At 43.1% G+C, this 22,798-nt stretch overlaps 1 protein-coding gene across 1 annotated transcript in view; it reads right to left on the reverse strand.

Moving 5' to 3' along the window:
* ttn.1 (titin, tandem duplicate 1) overlaps positions 1 to 22,798 on the reverse strand; it is a 394,831-nt gene that overhangs the window by 303,761 nt on the left and 68,272 nt on the right. The window contains 12 exon segments of the mRNA XM_051930464.1: positions 2,420 to 2,588; positions 5,038 to 5,179; positions 7,138 to 7,398; positions 7,764 to 8,024; positions 9,581 to 9,841; positions 12,294 to 12,557; positions 13,889 to 14,149; positions 16,587 to 16,847; positions 16,926 to 17,189; positions 17,343 to 17,615; positions 20,218 to 20,484; positions 20,576 to 20,857. Coding sequence (XP_051786424.1) covers positions 2,420 to 2,588; positions 5,038 to 5,179; positions 7,138 to 7,398; positions 7,764 to 8,024; positions 9,581 to 9,841; positions 12,294 to 12,557; positions 13,889 to 14,149; positions 16,587 to 16,847; positions 16,926 to 17,189; positions 17,343 to 17,615; positions 20,218 to 20,484; positions 20,576 to 20,857 — 2,966 coding nt within the window.

Below are 22,798 nucleotides of genomic sequence, written 5' to 3' on the forward strand. Positions count from 1 at the left end.
TCTCTATCTCACCAAGAATAAAGAAATTGCTTTTTATTTTTCTTTGTCGTTCCCGACTTCCAGCGACCACAACAGCCACATGTACAACATAATAAAGGACTGTACTTTCTCCGGTCCTGTTCAGCCTATATACATCGGACTTCCAATACAATTCGGAGTCCTGCCACGTGCAAAAGTAGCTGACGACACTGCTATCGTGGGCAGCATCAGAATGGGCAGGAGGAGGAGTACAGGAACTTAATCAAGGACTTTGTTAAATGGTGCGACTGAAACCACCTACACCTGAACACCAGCAAAACCAAAGAACTGGTGGTGGATTTTAGGAGAACCAGACCCCTCATGGACCCCGTGATCATCAGAGGTGACTGTGTGCAGAGGGTGCAGACCTATAAATACCTGGGAGTGCAGCTGGATGATAAATTAGACTGGACTGTCAACACTGATGCTCTGTGTAAGAGAGGACAGAGCCGACTATACTTCCTTAGAAGGCTGGCGTCCTTCAACATCTGCAATAAGATGCTGCAGATGTTCTATCAGATGGTTGTGGCGAGCGCCCTCTTCTACGCGGTGGTGTGCTGGGGAGGCAGCATAAAGAAGAAAGACGCCTCATGCCTGGACAAACTGGTGAGGAAGGCAGTCTCTATTGTAGGCACAGAGCTGGACAGTCTGACATCTGTGGCAGAGCGACGGGCGCTGAGCAGACTCCTGTCAATCATGGAGAATCCACTGAACAGGATCATCTCCAGACAGAGGAGCAGCTTCAGCGACAGACTGCTGTCACCGTCCTGCTCCACTGACAGACTGAGGAGATCGTTCCTCCCCCAAACTATGCGACTCTTCAATTCCACCGGGGGGGTAAACGATTAACATTATAAGTTATTGTCTGTCTGTATACCTGCATTGTTATCAATCTTTAATTTAATATTGTCTTTATCAGTATGCTGCTGCTGCTGGAGTATGTGAATTTCCCCTTGGGATTAATGAAGTATCTATCTATCTATCTATCTATCTATCTATCTATCTATCTATCTATCTATCTATCTATCTATCTATCTATCTATCATCTATCTATCTATCTATCTATCTATCTATCTATCTATCTATCTATCTATCTATCTAATAATGAAGAAATTTGAACGTGTTAAGAATCAGGGTTATTGGGTGGAGGAGCATAAGCACAAATCGTTACGTCCGCAAGCTGACAAGTAATATTTGTGAGCCTCAGGGGAAACATGTGGGACAGAAAAAGGACAAAACCAGGAGATTAGAAAAACGTGATCATCAAGTCAAAACAAAAAGTGGCACAAAAAAATGTTAGCAAAAAGGTCAGAACCACAAAAAAAAATCAAATGGGAAAAAGTGTTAAGCAAGAGGGGTAAAAAAAAAAAAGGGGGTGAGGAAGTGAGATTCAGCCAACCTTTTAACCCGTTGTGTCTGTTATTACCTCTGAGGACATGCCCCTTGAAACGCAAGCCCTGTCCCAGTGATGGGTGTCCAAAGTGGCGGTGATCATTAAAATACAAGATGGCAGCCAAAACACACCAAAAAAACAACTGATAAAGTTATTGATAGAATTAAAAAACATCCCAAAATAAGTATAAGATCATACAAACTGGTTGAAATAAACAGAAAGCCAGTAAGAATACGCCAAAATGCATCTTTGATTGGAGATTCCTACTGCTTGCTGGGCATAATCAGAAGATGACCTCGACAACAGCCGTATCTCCACCGTCACCCTTTGCTTACAGCTTGGCCTTGCACAATATCTGGCTCATAAGCATGAGCGTGAGCTAATAGGAGAACTCCTTTAGGTCAAAATAATGAAAAGGAGGCTGGTTTTGAGGGCTGTTAGGATCCAGTATGTCATGGGTTCGTGACTGAACACCAGCAGTTCACCACAGTGCAGAACGTCAAACTGAGATGCTTCATGATAGAAGTCCACAGCAATACACTTGGCGATGAGATGGGATTTGCACTGTGGATGGGTGTAGTGTAGTGGAGACGCTTTGCAGTGAAGGTGGTGGCTGCCAAAACAGAGAGATCAGCTAATCCCAGAAGGAAGCGCTCCGCTCGTAGTGTTCAGGCTCACTGGAGGAGTTCTCCTATTGGCTACCACTGCAAGTAGGTGACTTCTGAGCCAAATGGCGAAGATTCACAACTGACCATCAGCAGTTCACCACTGTGCAAATGTTTGAATTGAGGTGCACAGAAACAGAGCCCTTTTGTCTGTCTGCATTCTGAAAAGCAAGCCCGGTGTGTGCAAGTGTATGGCGCCTACAGGCCAGTATGCCTTTAACTCTCTCCAGTTTCTCAGTTATTTGCACTGGAAGGATCGCTTTGAACAGCAAAGGATAACTGACCAATTTCAAATGAGCAAAGCTAAAATCAGACGGGATGCTGCAAATTCTTGACAACTTACCGTAATGTGCTTCTCAACTGGATCAGATATCTTAACGTCCCGGCCTTCCACATAGAGATGGGCAGTCGAGAGGTTTCCACCTGCCACTACAGAGTACTCTCCTGCGTCAGATATGCGGACGGTGGGGATGATGAGACGGTGAACAAACTTTTCCGTGACAAATTTGTACCTGTGCACAGAAGAAAGAAGTAATTGCGCAAATTTAGAATGTTAACCTTTTGCTGCCTAAAGAAGCTCATTTTCTACAGATACCAATACTTTGTAGGTTATTTTATTAAATTCAAGAGCCCGTCCAACCTCAATTACAAAGCTGATAATTATAAAATAAAGCAAAAACTTTCTAGGACCTGTTTAATCTAATTGAAGATCTCAGGTTGCCAGACCTTATCCTGTGGATACCAGACACAAGGCTAAGAGCAGCCCTGGAGCTACGGGGAATCGGTCACAGGGCCCACTTGTGCACATCCAGCCACACTCAGACTCACACAAGCCCAGTTTAGAGTTTCCAGTTAACTCTTTGGAGAGGTGGAAGAAAGAGAAGAGCACAAGGAGGAGAATAAACACAAACACAGAAACTCTACACGGGGGCTTCAAACCAAGCTAGGCAGCAGCACTAACCACTGTGCCACCAAATGTGTTTACGGGATTTGCTAGAAGCTTCTCTTTTGGAAAATGTGGAACAACCAGATTGGAAACTGATCAATAAATCTTCACAATGAGGCTAGAGGGTTTTGTTAGTTTTAAAAAGCCATACTTTAATTCATACAGTAGATAATGGTCTGTCCTGCTCTCAGATTTAAATTATCGAACACTTCAATAAAACCACAATACAGACAATTATTAAATACATTTATCAACTACAAAGTATTAGTACAATTCTAAAATATGCAGTATACTCAATATGTAGAGTGAAGTCCATCATCTCTCCACATATCCTCTGCAAAGCTTTAATCTTATACTGTTAGGTCCATAAATATTTGGACAGAGATGACTTTTTTCTAATTTGGGTTCTGTACATTACCACAATGAATTTGAAATGAAACAACTCAGATGCAGTTGAAGTGCAGACTTTCAGCTTTAATTCAGTGGGGTGAACAAAACGATTACATAAAAATGTGAGGCAACTAAAGCATTAATTTAACACAATCCCTTCATTTCAGGGGCTCAAAATTAATTGGACAATTGACTCAAAGGCTATTTCATGGGCAGGTGTTGGCAAGTCTGTCGTTATGTCCTTATCAATGAAGCAGATAAAAGGCCTGGAGTTGATTTGAGGTGTGGTGCTTGCATGTGGAAGATTTTGCTGTGAACAGAAAACATGCGATCAAAGGAGCTCTCCATGCAGGTGAAAGAAGCCATCTGAGAAATTGCTCCAATATTACGAGTGGCAAAATCTTCAGTTTGGTACATCCTGAGAAAGAAAGCAAGCACTGGTGAACTCAGCAACGCAAAAAGACCTGGACGTCCACGGAAGACAACAGTGGTGGATGATCGCAGAATCATTTCCATGGTGAAGAGAAACCCCTTCACAACAGCCAAGCAAGTGAACAACACTCTCCAGGGGGTAGGCGGGCGTATCGATATCCAAGTCTACCATAAAGGGAAGACTGCATGAAAGTAAATACAGAGGGTGCACTGCAAGGTGCAAGCCACTTATAAGCCTCAAGAATAGAAAGGCTAGATTGGACTTTGCTAAAGAACATCTAAAAAAGCCAGCACAGTTCTGGAAAAACATTCTTTGGACAGATGAAACCAAGATCAACCTCTACCAGAATGATGGCAAGAAAAAAGTATGGAGAAGGCGTGAAACAGCTCATTATCCAAAGCATAGCACATCATCTGTAAAACACGGTGGAGGGAGGCAGTGTGATGGCTGCCAGTGGCACTGGGACACTCGTGTTTAGTGATGATGTGACACAGGACAGAAGCAGCCGAATGAATTCTGAGGTGTTCAGAGACATACTGTCTGCTCAAATCCAGCTAAATGCAGCAGTCAAATTGATTCATGATACAGATGGACAATGACCCAAAACATACAGCCAAAGCAACCCAGGAGTTTATTAAAGCAAAGAAATGGAAAATTCTTGAATGGCCAAGTCAGTCACCTGATCTTAACCCAACTGAGCAGGCATTTCACTTGTTGAAGACTAAACTTCAGACAGAAAGGCCCACAAACAAACAGCAACTGAAAGTCGCTGCAGTAAAGGCCTGGCAGAGCATTAAAAAGGAGGAAACCCAACATCTGGTGATGTCCAGGAGTTTAAGACTTCAGGCTGTCATTGCCAGCAAAGAGGTTTCAACCAAGTATTAGAAATGAACATTTGATTTCCAGTCATTTCATTTGTCCAATTACTTTTGAGCCCCTGAAATGAAGGGATTGTGTTCAAAAAATGCTTTAGTTGCCTCACATTTTTATGCAATCGTTTTGTTCACTCCACTGAATTAAAGCTGAAAGTCTGCACTTCAACCGCATCGGAGTTGTTTCATTTCAAATTCATTGTAGTAATGTACAGAACCAAAATGAGAAAAAAGTTGTCTCTGTCCAAATATTTATGGACCTAACTGAATATTGCCATACACGGATCATGCCGTCACACATGCCCACAGCAGACTTTTACCTGTCGCCAGTTTCAAGCTCTTGTCCGTCTTTCATCCACTGCACAGAAACGTTGGGTTCTGAGAGCTCACATTCAAAAGTGGCTTTCTTCTTCTCAATAATTTTAATATCCTTAATATGTTTCCTAAACTCAATAAGACGAGCTAAAAGAAAAAAATGAAGGAAAAAAAATGTAAATCAGACCACAATTACATTAGAACAAATACTTTATAGCACAGTATACTGCAGGGGGTTGGCATGCAGAGCCATCCATCCACTTTCCAACCCATCTTAACCAGTGGTGGGTTGATAATATTAAAGCAGCAATAAACATGAGCAGTGTGTGTGTGTGGGGGGGAGGCTTTCAACATGTAAAAAGTAGTGTGTAGTCAGATAACTTTTTAAAGCAGTCAAGTTGAGGAGCCTGCAGTGGTACAGCGTGTTGCTGCAACAACTCGGGATCCCACTTTGAACATTAGAACATTTAGAACATTAGAACACTCTAGACGAGAACAGGCCATTCAGCCCAACAAAGCTCGCCAGTACTATCCACTTATTTCTTCCAAGAAAACATCAAGTCGAGTTTTGGAAGACCCTAACGTCTTATTGTCTACCACACTACTTGGTAGCTTATTCCAAGTTTCTATCGTTCTTTGCGTAAAGAAAAACTTCCTAATGTTTGTGCGAAATTTACCCTTAACAAGTTTCCAACTGTGTCCCCGTGTTCTTGATGAACTCATTTTAAAATAACAGTCTCGATCCACTGCACTAATTCCCTTCATAATTTTAAACACTTCAGTCAGGTCACCTCTTAATCTTCTTTTGCTTAAACTGTAAAGTCTCAGCTTTTTTAATCTTTCCTCATAACTCATCCCCTGTAGCCCTGGAATCAGCCTAGTCGCTCTTCTCTGGACCTTCTCTAGTGCTGCTATGTCCTTTTTGTAGCCTGGAGGCCAAAACTGAACACAGTACTCCAGAAGAGGCCTCACCAGTGTGTTATAAAGGTTGAGCAGAACCTCCTGTGACTTGTACTCCACACATCAAGGCGCTATATATCCTAACATTCTGTTAGCCTTCTTAATGGCTTCTGAACACTGTCAGGAAGTCGATAGCTTAGAGTCCACTATGACTCCTAAATCCCTCTCATAAGGTGTACTCTCGATTTTCTGACCCCTCATTGTGTATTCAGACCTCACATTTTTACTTCCAATGTGTAATTCTTTACATTTACTGACATTAAATTTCATCTGCCACAAATCTGCCCAAGCCTGTATGCTATCCAAGTCCTTCTGTGATGATATAACGGATTCCAAATTATCTGCTAATCCACCTATCTTGGTATCACCTGCAAACTTAACCAGCTTGTTACTTATATTACTATCTAAATCATTTATATATATTAAAAATAGCAGCGGCCCCAGTACTACCCCCTGCTGGTCACCACTCTTAACATCAGCCAGTTCTGATGAGGTTCCTCACAGCATCACCCTTTGTTTCCTGTGTCTGAGCCAATTCTGCACCCATCTACAAACATCACCCTGAACTCCCACCTTTTTTAATTTGATGCCCAACCTCTCATGTGGCACCTTATCAAATGCTTTCTGAAAGTCCAGACCAATAATATCATCTGCTCCACTCTGCTTGTATCCTTTTGTTGCCTCCTCATAGAATTCCAGCATGTTAGTAAAACACGACCTCCCTCTTCTGAACCCATGCTGACTGTTCCTAATAACTCCTGTCCTTTCCAGGTGTTGCTCAATCTTATCCTTAATAATTCCTTCCATTAATTTTCCTGTGATGCACGTTAAGCTTACTGGCATATAGTTGCTGGTATCTGCCCAGTCACTCTTTTTATATAATGGGATGATATTTGCCATTTTCCAGTCCTTTGGAATCTCTCCAGTGCGCAGTGACTTCCTAAAAATATGCGTCAATAGTTTATATCTGTACTCACTAGCCTCCTTAAGAACTCAAGGATAAATATTATCTGGTCCTGGTGATTTGTTTGATGTACCACTTTAGCTGATCTTCACGAACAAAGCTTTACAAATTATTTCCATGTAGTAATATGTCAATGAATCGCATAAAAATATTTTAGATCAACAAAGGCAGCCCCATTTACCTTCCACAAAGAGAGTGGCAGAGGTGACAGCAGAACCTGCCACAAAGCTGTACTCGGCAGCATCTCCAAAGTGGACATTCCTGACAGTCAGTGTGTGGTTCAGTTGCTTAGATTTAATCTGGCAGCGGTCAGTGGATCGGATTTCCACCCCATTCTTCAGCCATTTGTAAGTTATGCCTTCATAATTGACATTAACCTCAAAGGTGATGGTGTCTTTCTCCTGAGCATTCAAGTCTTCCAACATAGAAGTGATGAGGATGGCTGGAAAAAAAAGGTACAAGTGTCATTAGAATGGTTAACACTGCACTAAAATGTTATTGATGATAGAGCCATATCATTAACGTGTCTAGGAGAAGTTGGACTACAAAGTAGTGTTACATAAACACATCTGCCACTACAACAAGCGCCTTGAGCGTGGGAAGGCGCTATATAAATAAAATGCATTATTATTATTGATCACTGTCTCATATTTAGGCTTCTAAAAGAGTGACTCGACTTCACAGCAGAACATGGGATTGAGTTAATCTGTGATCACTTTAGTCAAAAAACACTCCAAATAAATATGAATAGGGGTGTTCTGTCATCACAGTACAGCTACAGAACAAAGCGTTTCAGGTTTGACTTACGATTAACAGTTAGAGTTGCAGAGACTTTATCATTCCCGCAGACAAACGTATACTCGGCCGAATCTTCACTGCTGGTATTCATGATGATCAGCTGATGAAGTTTGCCCTGAACGGAAATTCGGAATTTTTCGCTCATTTCTATTTCCACTCCATTTTTGAGCCACATGGCAGGAATATTAAAGTGAGAAACTTCACACTCAAATGTGGCAGCCTTGGTCTCAGGAATCTCAATGCTTTTCATTGTCTTGGTGATGCGAAGGGCTAAAGAGAAGAGAGAAGATATTATAAAATGAGTTTCCTCCTCTGGGCTTTCCCTTAAAGATAGGGTGAGAAGCTCAGAGTAGAGCCACTGCTCCTCCACATCGAGAGGAGTCAGATGAGGTGGCTCGGGCATCTGATCAGGATGCCTCCTAGACAGCTGCTACTGTCAATTACAGGATTATATGTGGCAGCAAGATGTGATCAGACCTGCCCAGTTGTACCACAGGGTCACATTTCAAGGGTTTAACATTTGGATAGAGCAGGTAGAGCTTGTTCTGTTCACAAATGAAATTTGGCAGATAGATGTTTGTTCCTTCCAAAATTCCCCTGGTTGAAGTTATCAGCATTCTGGGGTCAGAATGATTCAGTGATTTATCATTACAGTGTTAGTAGCTCCTTTTTCGGTCTGTCGTGGTGAAAAAGGAGCTGAGCCGAAAGGCAAAGCTCTCGATTTACTGGTCAATCTACGGTCCTACCCTCACCTATGGTCATGAGCTGTGGGTAGTGACCGAAAGAACGAGATCACGAATACAAGCGGCTGAAATGAGTTTCCTCCGCAGGGTGTCTGGGCTTTCCCTTAAAGATAGGGTGAGAAGCTCGGTCATCTGAGTAGAGCCGCTCCTCTGCATCGAGAGGAGTCAGATGAGGTGGATCGGGCTTCTGATCAGGATGCCTCCTGGATGCCTCCTTGGTGAGGTGTTCCAGGCACATCTAACCTGGAGGAGGCCCCGGAGAAGACCCAGGACACGCTGGAGGAACTATGTCTCTCAGCTGGCCTGGGAATGCCTTGGGATCCCCTGGAACTGCTAGTAGAAGTGGCCGGGGAGAGGGAGGTCTGGGCATCTCTGCTCAAGCTACTGCCTCCACGTCCCAATCTCGGATAAGTAGAAGAGGATGGATGGATGGATGGATGGATATTAGTGTTGGTGTAACCTTGCAGCACTAATCGTAGTGAGGTTTATATGGGATTCCTAGCTGGCTCTGTCCTCTCGCTTTCATGTTCTTGAAAGTTCAAGAACTTTCAGGAACGTTCATGTCAAATCCAAGTTGAACTTTCAAGAAAGTTCATGTCAAATCCAAGTTGAAGATTCATCTCTTGACTGTCGTTCTTACCTGTAACCTACATACTGAATTCTTGACTGTAACTGCCTTCCTCAAAGCTCTCATTTCTCCTGTTATGTGTGATATTTGACATGAAAGTGGAAATTTAGGCTATAATGACATTTGTCCAGTGATTTGTTTCATTTCTTTCATCTGCTAAAACACCAATTTGACATTGGATTATAATTTTATTCCAGGTATAGGGCCTAGTAATTGGCATGTAGTTACAAGTACAACATAAAATATTGATGGGTAAATAGCTTCCTTCCAATATGCTGCAAACAGAATTAAGCAACAAGATTCTTGAATGATAGATCACAGCATCTAATCACACATGGATTTTTATGAAGAAATGTTAATCAACACAAAAGTGTAATACAGGAATAGAACATTATTCTGAGTCACGTGAGCTATCTGATGCATTTCATAAATCAGAAAACACGAAGCAGACCCACCTTCTACACACAGTCGTGTTCGGCACTCAAGATGTCCAACAACGGCCGTGTACTCTCCAGAGTCCTCCTGGGTGACATTTTGAATAAGCAGTTTGTGGGCTTTCCTTTCTGTCAAAATCTTGTACTTGCCACTTGGCTTGAGCTCAACATTGTTGAACATCCATTTAACTGGCACATTGTCATGAGACAGGCTCAGCTCGAAGGAAGCAGTTGCATCAACTAGGGTGGTCACATCTTTGGGTTTCTTGATAATCTTTATAGCTGAAGAGAAACAAATGGGACAAAAACAGTCCATAAAAATTCAATGTTCTTAATTTGACAAATAATCAATTGATCCATCCAGCCATCCATTATCCAACCCGCTGAATCTGAACACAGGGTCACAGGGGTCTGCTGGAGCCAATCCCAGCCAACACAGGGCACAAGGCAGGAACCAATCCTGGGCAGGGTGCCAACCCACCGCAGTAATCAATTGATGGCATTTTATTTATTTCTTTTGCATGCTGAGCACCATTTCAGTGTCCTTCAAAGAGATAGCATAATTGTGTCCACATTTTGTAGAATCAGTAAACTCATCTCTTCACAAAACGGGTCAGTGGCAGAAACTGAAGTGACAGTCTTATGACTTTTTAGAGCAACTCTCCAACTTTGTTGGGTACAGCGGAATTATTTTGGGATTTCTGTAATCGGGGCATTGGCAAGAGAAGTGTAATTTTTAGTGATACATAGGAGTCAGTGTTCAATCCACCGGCCTTAGTGGCAAGCATTCTGGTCTACACAATAACTGATAAGCTGCTATAGAAGAACAACAAAGCAGCCATGCTGGCACAAAGATAAAGGTTTAGCGAATGTGCTCATAGAACCACCCTGGCACATCACATATTGTGCTTCTTGGTAAAAAGAGCCAGAGAGGTCCTAAGGGTTTGGGACACCAAGGCAGAAGCAACCAGTAGTAACATCAGAGCCTGTGCAACAGCATAAATGATGGACCTCAAAAGAGGTGTAATGGACAGCCGGGTCCCATGCCCAGCAGGGACGCCCCTGCTGCATCTGTTCCAGGGGAGCGGCCATGGACAGTTCAATACCTCCCCTGTGACGCTTGGTGGCAGCCTCCCTGGCAGACAATGATTCCCCAACCCGGCGCATGGCTCCATGGGAGATGGAGTCCTCCACAGCCTGGTTGGGGGCTCGGATGGCTGCTAGGAGGAGCTGCATGGAGTTGTATCTTCAGCCCCACCCGGAAGTGCAATTAGGACCAGGTGGTCAAGCACCTGGAACGCTTCCGGGTGGGATATAAAAAGGGCCAGCCACCACCACTCAAGGAGCTGGAGTCGGGAGCAGGAGCAGGACGAAGCTCCTGGAGAGAGTGTGCAGGTGGCCCTGGGACATGGAGAGAGAAGGCCCAGGAGAAGGGAGACTGGGGCTAGAAGCATTGTGGGACTTGTGCGGGACTGACTTGTGTGTGTTAAGAAGAGAAAATAAAAGGTATTTGGATGAATATGTGGTCTCCAACTGGTGGTGTCCAGGCAATTATCACAGAGGGTAAAAGATTTAACAGCAGCACATTGGTGAAGAGGAGCAGGAAATTACATGGAATGAGAAAGAAAACTGATCACTTGTACAAGTAAGTAGACAATGGCACAATTAGACCTATGACATGTACATTCAATTCTATTAATTTATGGACATTTTCAATGTGGGCAGCACAGTGGTAGCGCTGCTGCCTTGCGGTTAGGAGACCCAGGTTCGCTTCCCAGGTTCTCCCCATGTCTGTGTAGGTTTCCTCCCACAGTCCAAAGACATGCAGGTTAGGTGCATTGGCGATCCTAAATTGTCCCTAGTGTGTGCTTGGTGTGTGTGTGTTTGTGTGTGTGTGTCCTCCCTGCGGTGGGCTGGCACCCTGCCCGGGGTTTATTTGTGCCCTATGTTAGCTGGGATTGGCTCCAGCAGACCCCCGTGACCCTGTAGTTAGGATATAGCAGGTTGGATAATGGATAGATGGATGGAACTGTTTTAGCAAACCATCAAGATACTACTTCTAAAAGGAAATAAGTATGAGCACTAAAAATCACGTTATTGATCAATGTTTCTACAGTATTTCACTCTGTAAGACAGTAACAGTAACCCAAGGGTGCCATTCCTAACAGACATAGTGTTTTGATCAAGTGACTGACTAGAGGGACAGCATACCACACCACCATTCTTGTGTTATTTAGGCTATGATAAGGAGTTTTTATGAGTTTTGTTCAACAAAGTTTCAAAAAACAGGAGTAGGACTCAGGGGTACATCGGATAAGATGAGTAGTGTTTTTGATTTAACAATAACAGTTGGCCAATAAAAGGTGTCATTCTTCTTGACACGGTACAACACCATACTACTATTAAACAATATAAAGTTCTCTATTTTAATTCATTCTTATTTACTGGGAAGTAGGGACCTGTTGCATGTGAGCTGGACATGAAAGTTAGAATTTCACTGTAGTTGGTACACGTGGCAATACAACGAACTACACCTGCTGTTACTGTCTAAACCCGCTGTGACCCTCCAGAAATCAAATGCAGAGCACATAAAATAATCCTTCCATATGCATTATTAAACTAGTTGCCTAAGACGGTAGGACATAAATAAAACAAATACATGCATCTTGTTCCTCATTCATCTTTCATTTCATCATTAATTACTTCAATTATCCACAGGGATCACAAAACTTACTCTCCACATGAAGCCTGGCAGTCGCTCCCAACTTTCCTAGTTTGAAGCTGTAGACAGACTCATCCTGGGTGTTGCAGTTTTTAATGGTCAGAGTGTGCAGATAACCTTCCACTTTTATCTCGTACTTGTCACTGGGCTCCAGCTCAACACCGTTTTTAATCCACTGAGAGCCATGTACGTCAGCATGCGTGAGTTCCAAAGAGAAGACTGCATCCTGTGTTTCTGTCACTGTTTGGTTTTTCAGAGTCTTCTTCACCTTGACAGCTGTACAACAGAAGAGAAGATTCATTTCACTTCTAAAGTCAAGTAACTGTAGAATATCTCTCTATTATAAAAAAGAAAATCATGCGACGATGCGAGACTTTTTTCTTGCGACAAGACGTGATCTTTTGAAGAGAGACCGAGAGACACTTTCACGTCCCGTGAGACGGTCAAGTCACGTCATACTTACAGCCTTTGGAAGCAAGTCCCGTAATACAGGGTGTGCACAAAGTCCGTATACCCCTATCTTTGGGAGGATTTTGAAAGCTAAAGGTTACCTCTTAGGAATCCAAAACATCTGTATGGGTCCCTCCATGATCTCTGCATAGCCGAATGCGCTGCCAGGTTCTCCTGCTCATATTCTGCAACATTTGCGGGGTGACTTTCTGGAACACCGCGCGAACCGCATGTTTCAGTTCATCGTTCGATGAATAACGGCGCTTCTGCACGTCTTCTTTGATAAACCCCCCCCCCCCAGAGTGCATTATCTGGAGTTGTGAGATCAGGGCTTCTCCGTGGCCACGGAAGAGGAGCAGGGTTGTTGTTTGATCCTCGTCCGATCCAACGATTCCCAAAAACATCATTGAGGCGATCACGCACGGTGATTGCGAAATGGGCATGTGTCCCGTCTTGTTGAAACCAAACACTGTCAAGGACGCCCTGGTTTCTCAGTTGTGGGATGAGCCAGCCATTTCAGCATTTCCAGATAACTGATTTGGTTAACAGAACCAACAAAAAAATAAGGGCCAAACAAATGCTGTGCTGTCATTCCGGCCCAGATCATCATGTGTGGTGGGCTATGCTCAATTTCTTCAAAGAAATGTGGATTTTCTTTTCCCCAGAAAAAAACACGTTTCAATTGCGGGAGCTGCAATAAATCATGCACTCGTCAGAGAACATAACCTTTTCCTTCTCAGCATTTGTTGGAAATTGGTGCAGCATCAGATCACAAGCTTCCTGACTTGTGTCACCCATTGCTTCGTCTTGGAACAACCACCACGTTGTTGCGATTTCTTGAGCGGCAGCAGGTGGCAGCACCAGACGGGATGTCGGAAACACACCTCGAAATTTTGGGAAGACTTGGGCTGATGTCCACAGGAACCAAATTGTCATGGTTATTCCTGTAAATGCTCCTAAAGATAGGGGTATACGGACTTTGTGCGCACCCTGATAATGGAAGTATGGAAATTTGAAAATCTCACAAAAATGAGAGTAAAGATTGCATTAGCACAAACTCATGCTGGATCCTGCCTTGCCGACTCAGTAGCTGGTCGACTTTGGGAACCAAGAAAAAGACACAGCTACAATATGTAAATATCAGCATGCTTTCTTACCTTCTACCTTCAGCTTAGCGGATGTCATTGAAGTTGCCACTTGGTACGTGTACTCTCCAATATCATCCTGCTTGGATCCCTGAATGATGAGTCTTCTTTTTCTTCCATCCGACTCACATTTGACGATTTCGGTAAAGCTGAGTGTTTTTCCTTCCTTGAGCCACTTGCCTTCTGAGTCAGGGTTGGCTACTTCACATTCAAAGATGGCAGTCTGAGACTCCGCAACTGTGACATCTTCCAAGGGTTTACTTATGGCTCCACCTTAGGATGAACAATACTTTTTTGTGATTTGTGTCATAATAGTTATGATAAATCATAAAAAACAAATCATGGCCTGGTTTCTCTAGGGATGATAAATTGTTCAGACTCAGTTAGAAGGGACCACTAATACATAAGTACAAGAAACCGCTTATGCCGGCTTTGCGTAAAGAGGGTACCACTTACTAAATGATTCAGGCTTTTCTATGTGACAGTACACTGCATTAGTACAGACTGGTTGAACTTGTGCGTTCCATGGATGAATGCTAAGCAGATCTCAGAGTCCTCAAATTTATAAAGGGTAGGGTGTATGCCAACGTCTAGGCCAAACTACCCTCCATGGCCTAATCATCCTCTGTCTCTAATTGGCTACCTCTCACCACTTCACTACCTAACAGCTAATGTATGATGAGCATGCATGGTGCAAAAAAAAAAAATGGCTGCCATCACATCATTCAGGTGGATGCTACACACTGGTGGCAGTCGAAGTGGCCCCCCACTCACTCAAGCAGTTTGACATAAATGTAAAGAATTATTATGAATAAAGTAGAACTGGCAACATTCTTTAGGCCTAAGGGCTCATTTATACTTCACGCTCAGAACGCGTATGCGCACGCATCATGGCTGCCACGCGTTCCCAGCGTTCATTTAATGCGGTCCTCTGAGCAGGTCTTCTAAGGGTGAATCACATACTCGAGTACATCAGTGGAAATGAAAGGGATGTGCATTTAAAACTGAAGCAAAGAGTTGTGGGACTCTGGAACAAGCTATCGAGACATGGAGTTGAAGCAGAAACCTCGACAACCTTTAAGAAAAATCTGGATGAGGTATCCGGACAGCTGAGCTATTCGTCAAACAAACGGGCTCGATGGACTGAATGGTGTCCTCTCATTTGTCAAGTTTATTATGTTCTATTATTTTAAACTTTTTATGTTCACCTCAATCTGTGATGTTCATGTATTACCTAATATACTCCACTGACAAGAGCTTTTTTTGTTTTGCTCTTTATTTCACCTAGTACAATTTCTTGTATTTGGAATTTAGTTTTCGCATACCCCTTGGGGTCAGCCATTGTACAGCAAGCACCCCTGGAGCAATTGCAAGTTAAGGGCCTTGCTCAAGGGCCCAGCAGAGCAGGATCTCTTCTGGCAGTAACAGGAATTCAAACTGGCAACCTTCTGGATACCAGCGCAGATCCTTAGCCTCATAGCCACCACTCAGTCAGTGTTGTAGAGTCAAAGGAAAACATTTCCTACAGAGATATCAACTGTTGCTGTTTAAAAACATGGAACCGAATGGCTATTGCACCCTTGCTACTCAACACTACATCAAGAAAAACATTCTCTGACTTCATTGAAAGACAATGTCTCTTTCAGAACAAATCACAGCACAGAAACTGCACTCGTTCAAGTAGTAAATGACTTGCGTGTAAATGCAGACAGAGGCCGTTTATCTGTTCTCGTCCTCTTAGATCTGAGTGTTGCATTTGACACCATTGATCATAATATTCTTAGAAATCGCCTTAGTCAGTGGGTGGGCCTCTCTGGCAGGGTCTTAAATTGGTTTGAATCCTACCTGGCTGGTAGAAAATTCTTAGTTAGTTGTGGTAATTATACTTCAGAGACACATGATATTCTATATGGTGTTCCACAAGGCTCTATCCTGGGTCCGCTGCTCTTTTCGATTTACATGCTTCCTTTAGGTCAGATTATCTCAGGGCATAACGTGAGCTACCACAGCTATGCTGATGACACGCAACTGTATTTATCAATAGCGCCTGATGACCCCGACTCTCTTGATTCACTAACACAATTTCTTACTTGTATTTCTGAATGGATGAATAATAATTTTCTCAAGCTAAATAAAGAGAAAACTGAAATTTTAGTGATTGACAATAATGGATATAATGAGGTTATTAGAAATAAACTTTATGCATTAGGATTAAAAGTCAAGATGGAGGTAAAGAATTAGGGGTAAATGTTGACTGTGACCTGAATTTTAAATTGCATATTAATCAGATCACTAGGACAGCATTTTTTCACTTAAGAAATATAATAAAAGTTAGACCTCTTATAACATTGCAAGATGCTGAGAAATTAGTTCACACTTTTGTTTTCAGTCGACTAGATTACTGTAACGTATTCCTCTCAGGACCACCCAAAAAAAGACATCAATCGACTGCAACGAGTGGAGAATGGAGCTTTCATTAGTTGTCAGTTATAATCATCAACATTAAAAGAAATAAACATTTGAAATACATCAGTCTGTGTGTAATGAATGAATCTAATATACAAGTTTCACTTTTTGAATGGAATTACTGAAATAAATCAACTTTGTCATGATATTCTCATTTTATGACCAGCACCTGTACATTTGAGGCCCTGATAGATACAACCTGTGGTTTGTGCAGCATGTCTTCTTTACGGTGTTACTTCCTTACCTGAAACGGTGAGCTTTGCACTGGATGTCTTTTCTCCTGCAGCAAACGTATATTCTCCCTCCTCATCCTTCATGGTATTGTTCACAGTTAGCGTGTACACCTTGCCATCTGATTCCATTTTGTACTTTGGACCCGATTTGAGAACGTTGTTTTTAAACATCCAAACGGCATCAATGCCAGGATGTGACAGCTTGACTGTAAATGTCACATTTTGGGTTTCTGTGCAGGTCTGGTCTTGCAGTCCTTGGACAATGTGAATACCTGAAGAGATTGACTGTTGTTAGACCAATTGTCCTAATAATGTAGCCGTTACCAAAAGAAAACAAAAGCCCTACTTACTTTCAACGGTAAGTCTGCAGCTGGACTCTGCTTTGCCAATGACTAGCTTGTACTGTCCCTCGTCTGAAGCAAATGTTCTGCTGAACACCAGTCTTTGCTTTGCCCCTTTGGCAACAGGTTGGACTCTCTCAGAAGATGTAATTAGCTCATCGTCGAGATACCACTTAACTGCAGCTATGTCCTGAGCAGTCACTTTGGCTTCAAGTACAGCTTTTGTTCCTTCAACGGAAGTCACATCCTTCAGTGGTATAACAATATCAACACCTGAACGAGGAGAAAGAGCGAGATATTGAACATGTGCTATGTTGCATTTAAGCCATTCACTTACTTTTTCTGTATGTTCTGCGGTTGCAAAGTATTGTTAACAATGTAGTCAAGGAAAGAGTACTATATAGTTAAATAAAAAGCATAACTCACTTTGAACTGACAATCGGCCTGATGTTGAAAGGTCATGGCCAGTAACAAGGAAGGAGTAGGTTCCAGCGTCTGTCTTTAAAGAGTCTTCAATAAGCAGCATGTGTGTCTGCTTGTCAATTACAATGTGAACTCTTTCACTTGAATGAATAGTCTGTCCATTCTTCATCCAGGTGCCTTCAACATTTTCCTGAGAAAACTTAATTTCCAGCTGAGTGATGTCACCCTCACATACAGTCTTGTCACTGAGGCCTTGCAAGACGGTTACAGCACGTACTGGAAATTCAAACAAAAGAGTAGACGTCAGTCTAGCTGCTGGGATGGACCCGTTTCAAGATCTGCTCTTCTACATCTTGGCATAACCGATCTATGGAACTAGTATCACATTATTCAGCTCATTTCATTACAAAGCCAGAATCGACTTGTAAGAGTTGAATTTGAACCCAATGTGCGCCTGGCATGTGTCTGACTCTCATATCCTTCTGAGCTTATCCTTAAAAGCTGACGCTCTTGTTTTATTATTCACTATGATAAATGTATTTCTTGTTATCTTCTTCTTCTTTCGGCTGCTCCCATTAGGGATCAGGCTGTCCGCACATGGATTTGGCAAAATTTTACACCAGATGCCCTTCCTAACGAAACCCTCCCCATTAAAAGGCAAAGCCCTCACTGACTCCTCACTAAATTCTCCCACTTTCCATATTGGTGGGAAGCTGAAATTTCACATGCTGATTCTTACAAAAGTTAGATATGTTTCATGTCCTACTGCCACACACAAGGGGTGGGGGGAACGGGTGTACCCCCTAAACTGTATATATAGACAGGGGAAACCCATCCTCTCTATTTCTGCGGATTCCAATATACGTAGGATAATGGATGGATGGATTTATGTGATGCACTGCACTATTTATTTGAACACTTTGATTTTTGTTGTTTTAATTTTTTGTTGCACTTTTGCACCATCCCCTTGCTTCATTGTTGTGCCTCACTGCCAAGCTCATCGGTGACATTACCGACGGTGTCGGGTTCAAGGGCACCCAGAAGGAAGAGGGGAGCTTGGAGCGAACCCGCATTGTCACACGGAGGACCTACGTAATTTTAGTTTTGTCTGAATTACTCAGGTCAGTAAGTTTTTACGCACTGCATGTTGTCATCTCAGTAAAGATTACAAAGCCTTTTTTTCATTTTATAAAAAGTCTGTAATCAATAACCCCAGAAGTGTACTTTGAAGTGCAAATCTATTCCAGTTTCTTTAACATATGGATGTTTTTAGGAAATTATACAGTAATTAAAATTTGTCTTGGATGAATGAATGAATGCACTAACAAGCCATTTAAGTTCCATTATCAGCAAGCCCTATCCTCTAATTAGGAAGGTGGTTGGAATGAAAACCTGCAGCCACCGAAGCCCTCCAGGACAGTGACTGAGGTGGCCAACAGCATTTAACAGCCCGTGAAGTCCGATGCAAAATAAAGACCACCACCAAGTGAGAAATATGTTTTGATTTCAATGAGAAAAGTGTTTGTGCACCCGCACAATGTTTTAGTTTCTGGTCTGCTTTTGTTAGAGATGGTGTAGTTGGCAGTCTCCCCATGAACATGATGAGCCGTCTTTTCACATTTACTATGGTGACCTTGTCTACATCTGACTTCCTTTATGTAACATAACTAAAAATCTCTGCCACTTGATGAAAAATTCAGGCAGTCTGGACTATTAAGAAAGCTCGACTGCAGCCATGAGAGGGAGAGTCCATTTCAGTTCTCAGAACTCTCTCATGTCTACAGCACTTTCAATAGCAGACAATCCATCCATCCATTTTCCAACCCGCTGAATCCGAACACAGGGTCACGGGGGTTCGCTGGAACCAATCCCAGCCAACACAGAGCACGAACCAATCCCGGGCAGGGTGCCAACCCACCACAGGACACACACAAACACACACCAAAAGGCCAATTTAGAATCGCCAATCCACCTAACCTGTATGTCTTTGGACTGTGGGAGGAAACCCACGCAGACACGGGGAGAACATGGAAACTCCACGCAGGGAGGACCCGGGAAGCGAACCTGGGTCCCCAGGTCTCCCAACTGCGAGGCAGCAGCGCTACCCACTGCGCCACCGTGCCACCCCAATAGCAGACAAGTTAAGAAAAACTAAACAAGGGCAAAAATATTCATAAAGTTAAATTCCAAAATGTATATTGATAGAATGTCTTGATTTTGGTCTGTTATTACTTGAAATCTTTACGAAACACTGAAATTGAAAGCAATTACTAGTGCAAACTATCTTGATTTATGTGTTGTGGCGGACGGCTGGGGCGCCTTTATTATGGAAGGACCGGGGGGAGAAGCAATACCTTTCCCGGAACAGGAGAGGGCAGCTCCCCCAGATTGCTTAGAAGCTCAACCCTGTGGGGTCCCGTGGACACCACCAGGGGGCGCCTGGACAATTCCAGAATCTTGGGCCGGAGCACTTCCACTACACCAGGATGTGCTGCCGGAAGATCATCGGCAGGCACCTGGAGCGCTTCGGGTGCAATATTAAAGAGGCCGCTCAGGGAGCCTGAGTCGGGAAGAGGAGGACAAAACTGGCGGGACAGGAGTGGAGGTGCCAAAAGGAGAAAAGACGACGAAGAAAAAGACAGAGGAAGAAAGGACTGAGTTTAATTGTGGCTGATTGGCGCACTGTGTGTGGTGCTGAAACAATAAAACGTGAGCTTTTAGGACTTGTGTCTTGGTGTCTGCATGTGTCCGGGCTGATCTTCCACAGAATACACATCACAGTGTCTGAAACACAGAATGTATCAGTTCTAAGTGCGTACAGCTATACTACACAGTGAGACACACTGCCTCTAGATTTACATTATAGAAAATAACTTACATATCATCTTCAGTGATGAAGTTGTCTTCTGGTCACCAACAACAAATGTGTATTCACCTTGATCCTCCCTAGTGACATCTTTTACCATCAGGCTGTGGCGACCACGTCTTGAAGCAATGACATATTTACTGCTTGATGTAATCTCAACATCCCTACGGTACCACTTGCCCTCAACGTCTTCTCTGGAAACAACACATTCAAATTCGCCTGACATTGATTCGGGCACTTCAATATTTTCCAGTTTCTTCACGATTTCAAGGGGAGCACCTATAAAAGAAATTACATTGAGAACAGGTGAGGGATAATATATTTTTTTACCATATGAGTGACCACATGTGAGATCATTTCTTTTCTGTACCTTCCACAATAAGCCTAGCGGAAGTCTTCACATATTCATCTTCAATAAGTGCACAAGTGTACTCTGCTGGATCAGTCATATCAATGATTAAAACAGAAAGAAAATGGACTTTTCTGTCCGAATGCATTCTGTACTTGTCTCCTGGGAAAATCTGCACATTGTTCTTCATCCATTTCACTTTAACAAATGGCTCTGATGTTTCACATTCAAATGTTGCCATGGTGTCTTTCTCCTTGGCGTTAACATCTTCTAACTCTTGAGTGAAGGTAATCACTTGCTTGGCTAAAACACAGAAAATAATATTATAAACCACAATGACTACGGCATTTATTACATGGTTATGAACTCTGGTTATCCCGATTGCAACACATCTACTGACATTCCATGATTCATAGGGACATCCTGCCAAAATGGACTTCTCATCCTTGTATTCCTTGTAGAAGTAACTGTAATAAAGTGACACAACTGTAACCGACCAGAAAAGCCAAAATGGAGAGAGCCTGCTGCCAATCAAGAACCCTACTGGTCACTAGAAGAGAGATCTCCTGTAGCTCAACGGGCTAAGATGGCTGTGCACTGCACTTTGAATCCATCCAGTGATCCAAGTTAGCATCCTGCACCTCCAAATGATTACACACAACAGAGATGGGCGCCACCCAACCAAACTCCTCGGTGGCTGGAGACATTATAAAGATGTACAGAGGTAACCATCATAATCATTAACAAATGGGCTGAGACGTCAGGACAGGGGCGGCCTTAGGCCTGTGCAAACTGTGCACCTGCACTGGGCCGACACGCCAATATATATTGAATATAATGTGGTTTATGTGGGCGGAATAAGAGAGGGAGGAATCAAAAATAACACCAAGGTTCTGATGAGAACACCGCCGCCCTGCTGCCTGCTGCCGAGAGTTAATTTGACAATAAGATAAAATAAAAATAAAAAAGAGGAATAACCTCGGAGGTCAATCATTACCCTGAAAGCAGATAGTAGACGTCACGTAGTATATGTGTACCAAATTTCAGGTCAATCGGTTTGCGAGCGCCAAATCCAAACCAAGCCAAATCAAATCCTGGACAGACAAACAGATAGCCACACTAGCGCCTTATATAAGAAGATTGATGGATTTCCTGCTTTGATGCTACGATTTTCGCTTGGAGTAACGAGGGTAGACAGGCTTTGGAATGAGGATATTAGAGGGACAACACAGGTATGTCAGTTTGGTGACCAAGTGAGAGCGGCTAGACTGAGATGGTTTGGGCACATGAAAGAGGTGAGATGAGGGGTATGTCAGGAAAAGAATGTTGAGGATGGCACCGCTAGACAAGAGGAACAGAGGAAGGCCGAAGAAGACGTTGATGGATGTGGTGAGGAAGAACATGAAGGAAGTCAGTGTGGCAGAAAATGATGTAAATGACAGGTATAGATGGAGGCAGATCATCCACGGTGGAGATCCCTAAATGGGGGCAGCCGAAAAAAGAAGTAGAAGAAGAAGAAGATGGATTTGCTGTTTTGTGTTTTTTTTACCCCAGTGGTAAATCCCAGTAATATTTTTCTTGTTAATGCTGCCTGTTGCCATTCTTATTAAATGTCCCTATAGTCGATCCTACTGTTTCACTGGGTTATTGGCTCACACAAGCCCCTCAAACCACATGATTTCAATAACTGGAGTTCACCCTTCTTCCAAACTTAAAAAAAGTCAGCAAACAAAAACAACCGTGCAGTGATTTCAGAAAACACTAGCGTGGCACGACAATGAAACCTCTCGATAGGGGATGCCATCTCCCTTGCACTTCTTGCCATCCTGGCACATCCAGATAGTAAAAACTGTTATGCCAAAGTCCTCTTTATAGAGTACAGCTCAGCGTTTAACACTGTTGTACCAGCAAAGCTGACCACCAAACTCCTTGGCACCTCCCTTTATAACTAGATGTTGGCAAACCTCAGCATGTGTGGACTGGAAGCATCACATCCACCAAGTTCACCCTCAACACAAACACTCCACAGGGCAGTGTGCTGAGCCCCCTGACATGGCTATCCATCCATCCATTATTCAACCCGCTGAATCCGAACACAGGGTCACGGGGGTCTGCTGGAGCCAATCCCAGCCAACACAGGGCACAAAGCAGGAACCAATCCCGGGCAGGGTGCCAACCCACCGCAGCCTTACATGACTATTTAGGTGTAAAAAATAAAAGATTAAAACAAGAAGGATCTGAAAT

This window comes from Erpetoichthys calabaricus, chromosome 8 (assembly GCF_900747795.2).
Source record: "Erpetoichthys calabaricus chromosome 8, fErpCal1.3, whole genome shotgun sequence".
NCBI lineage: Eukaryota > Metazoa > Chordata > Cladistia > Polypteriformes > Polypteridae > Erpetoichthys > Erpetoichthys calabaricus.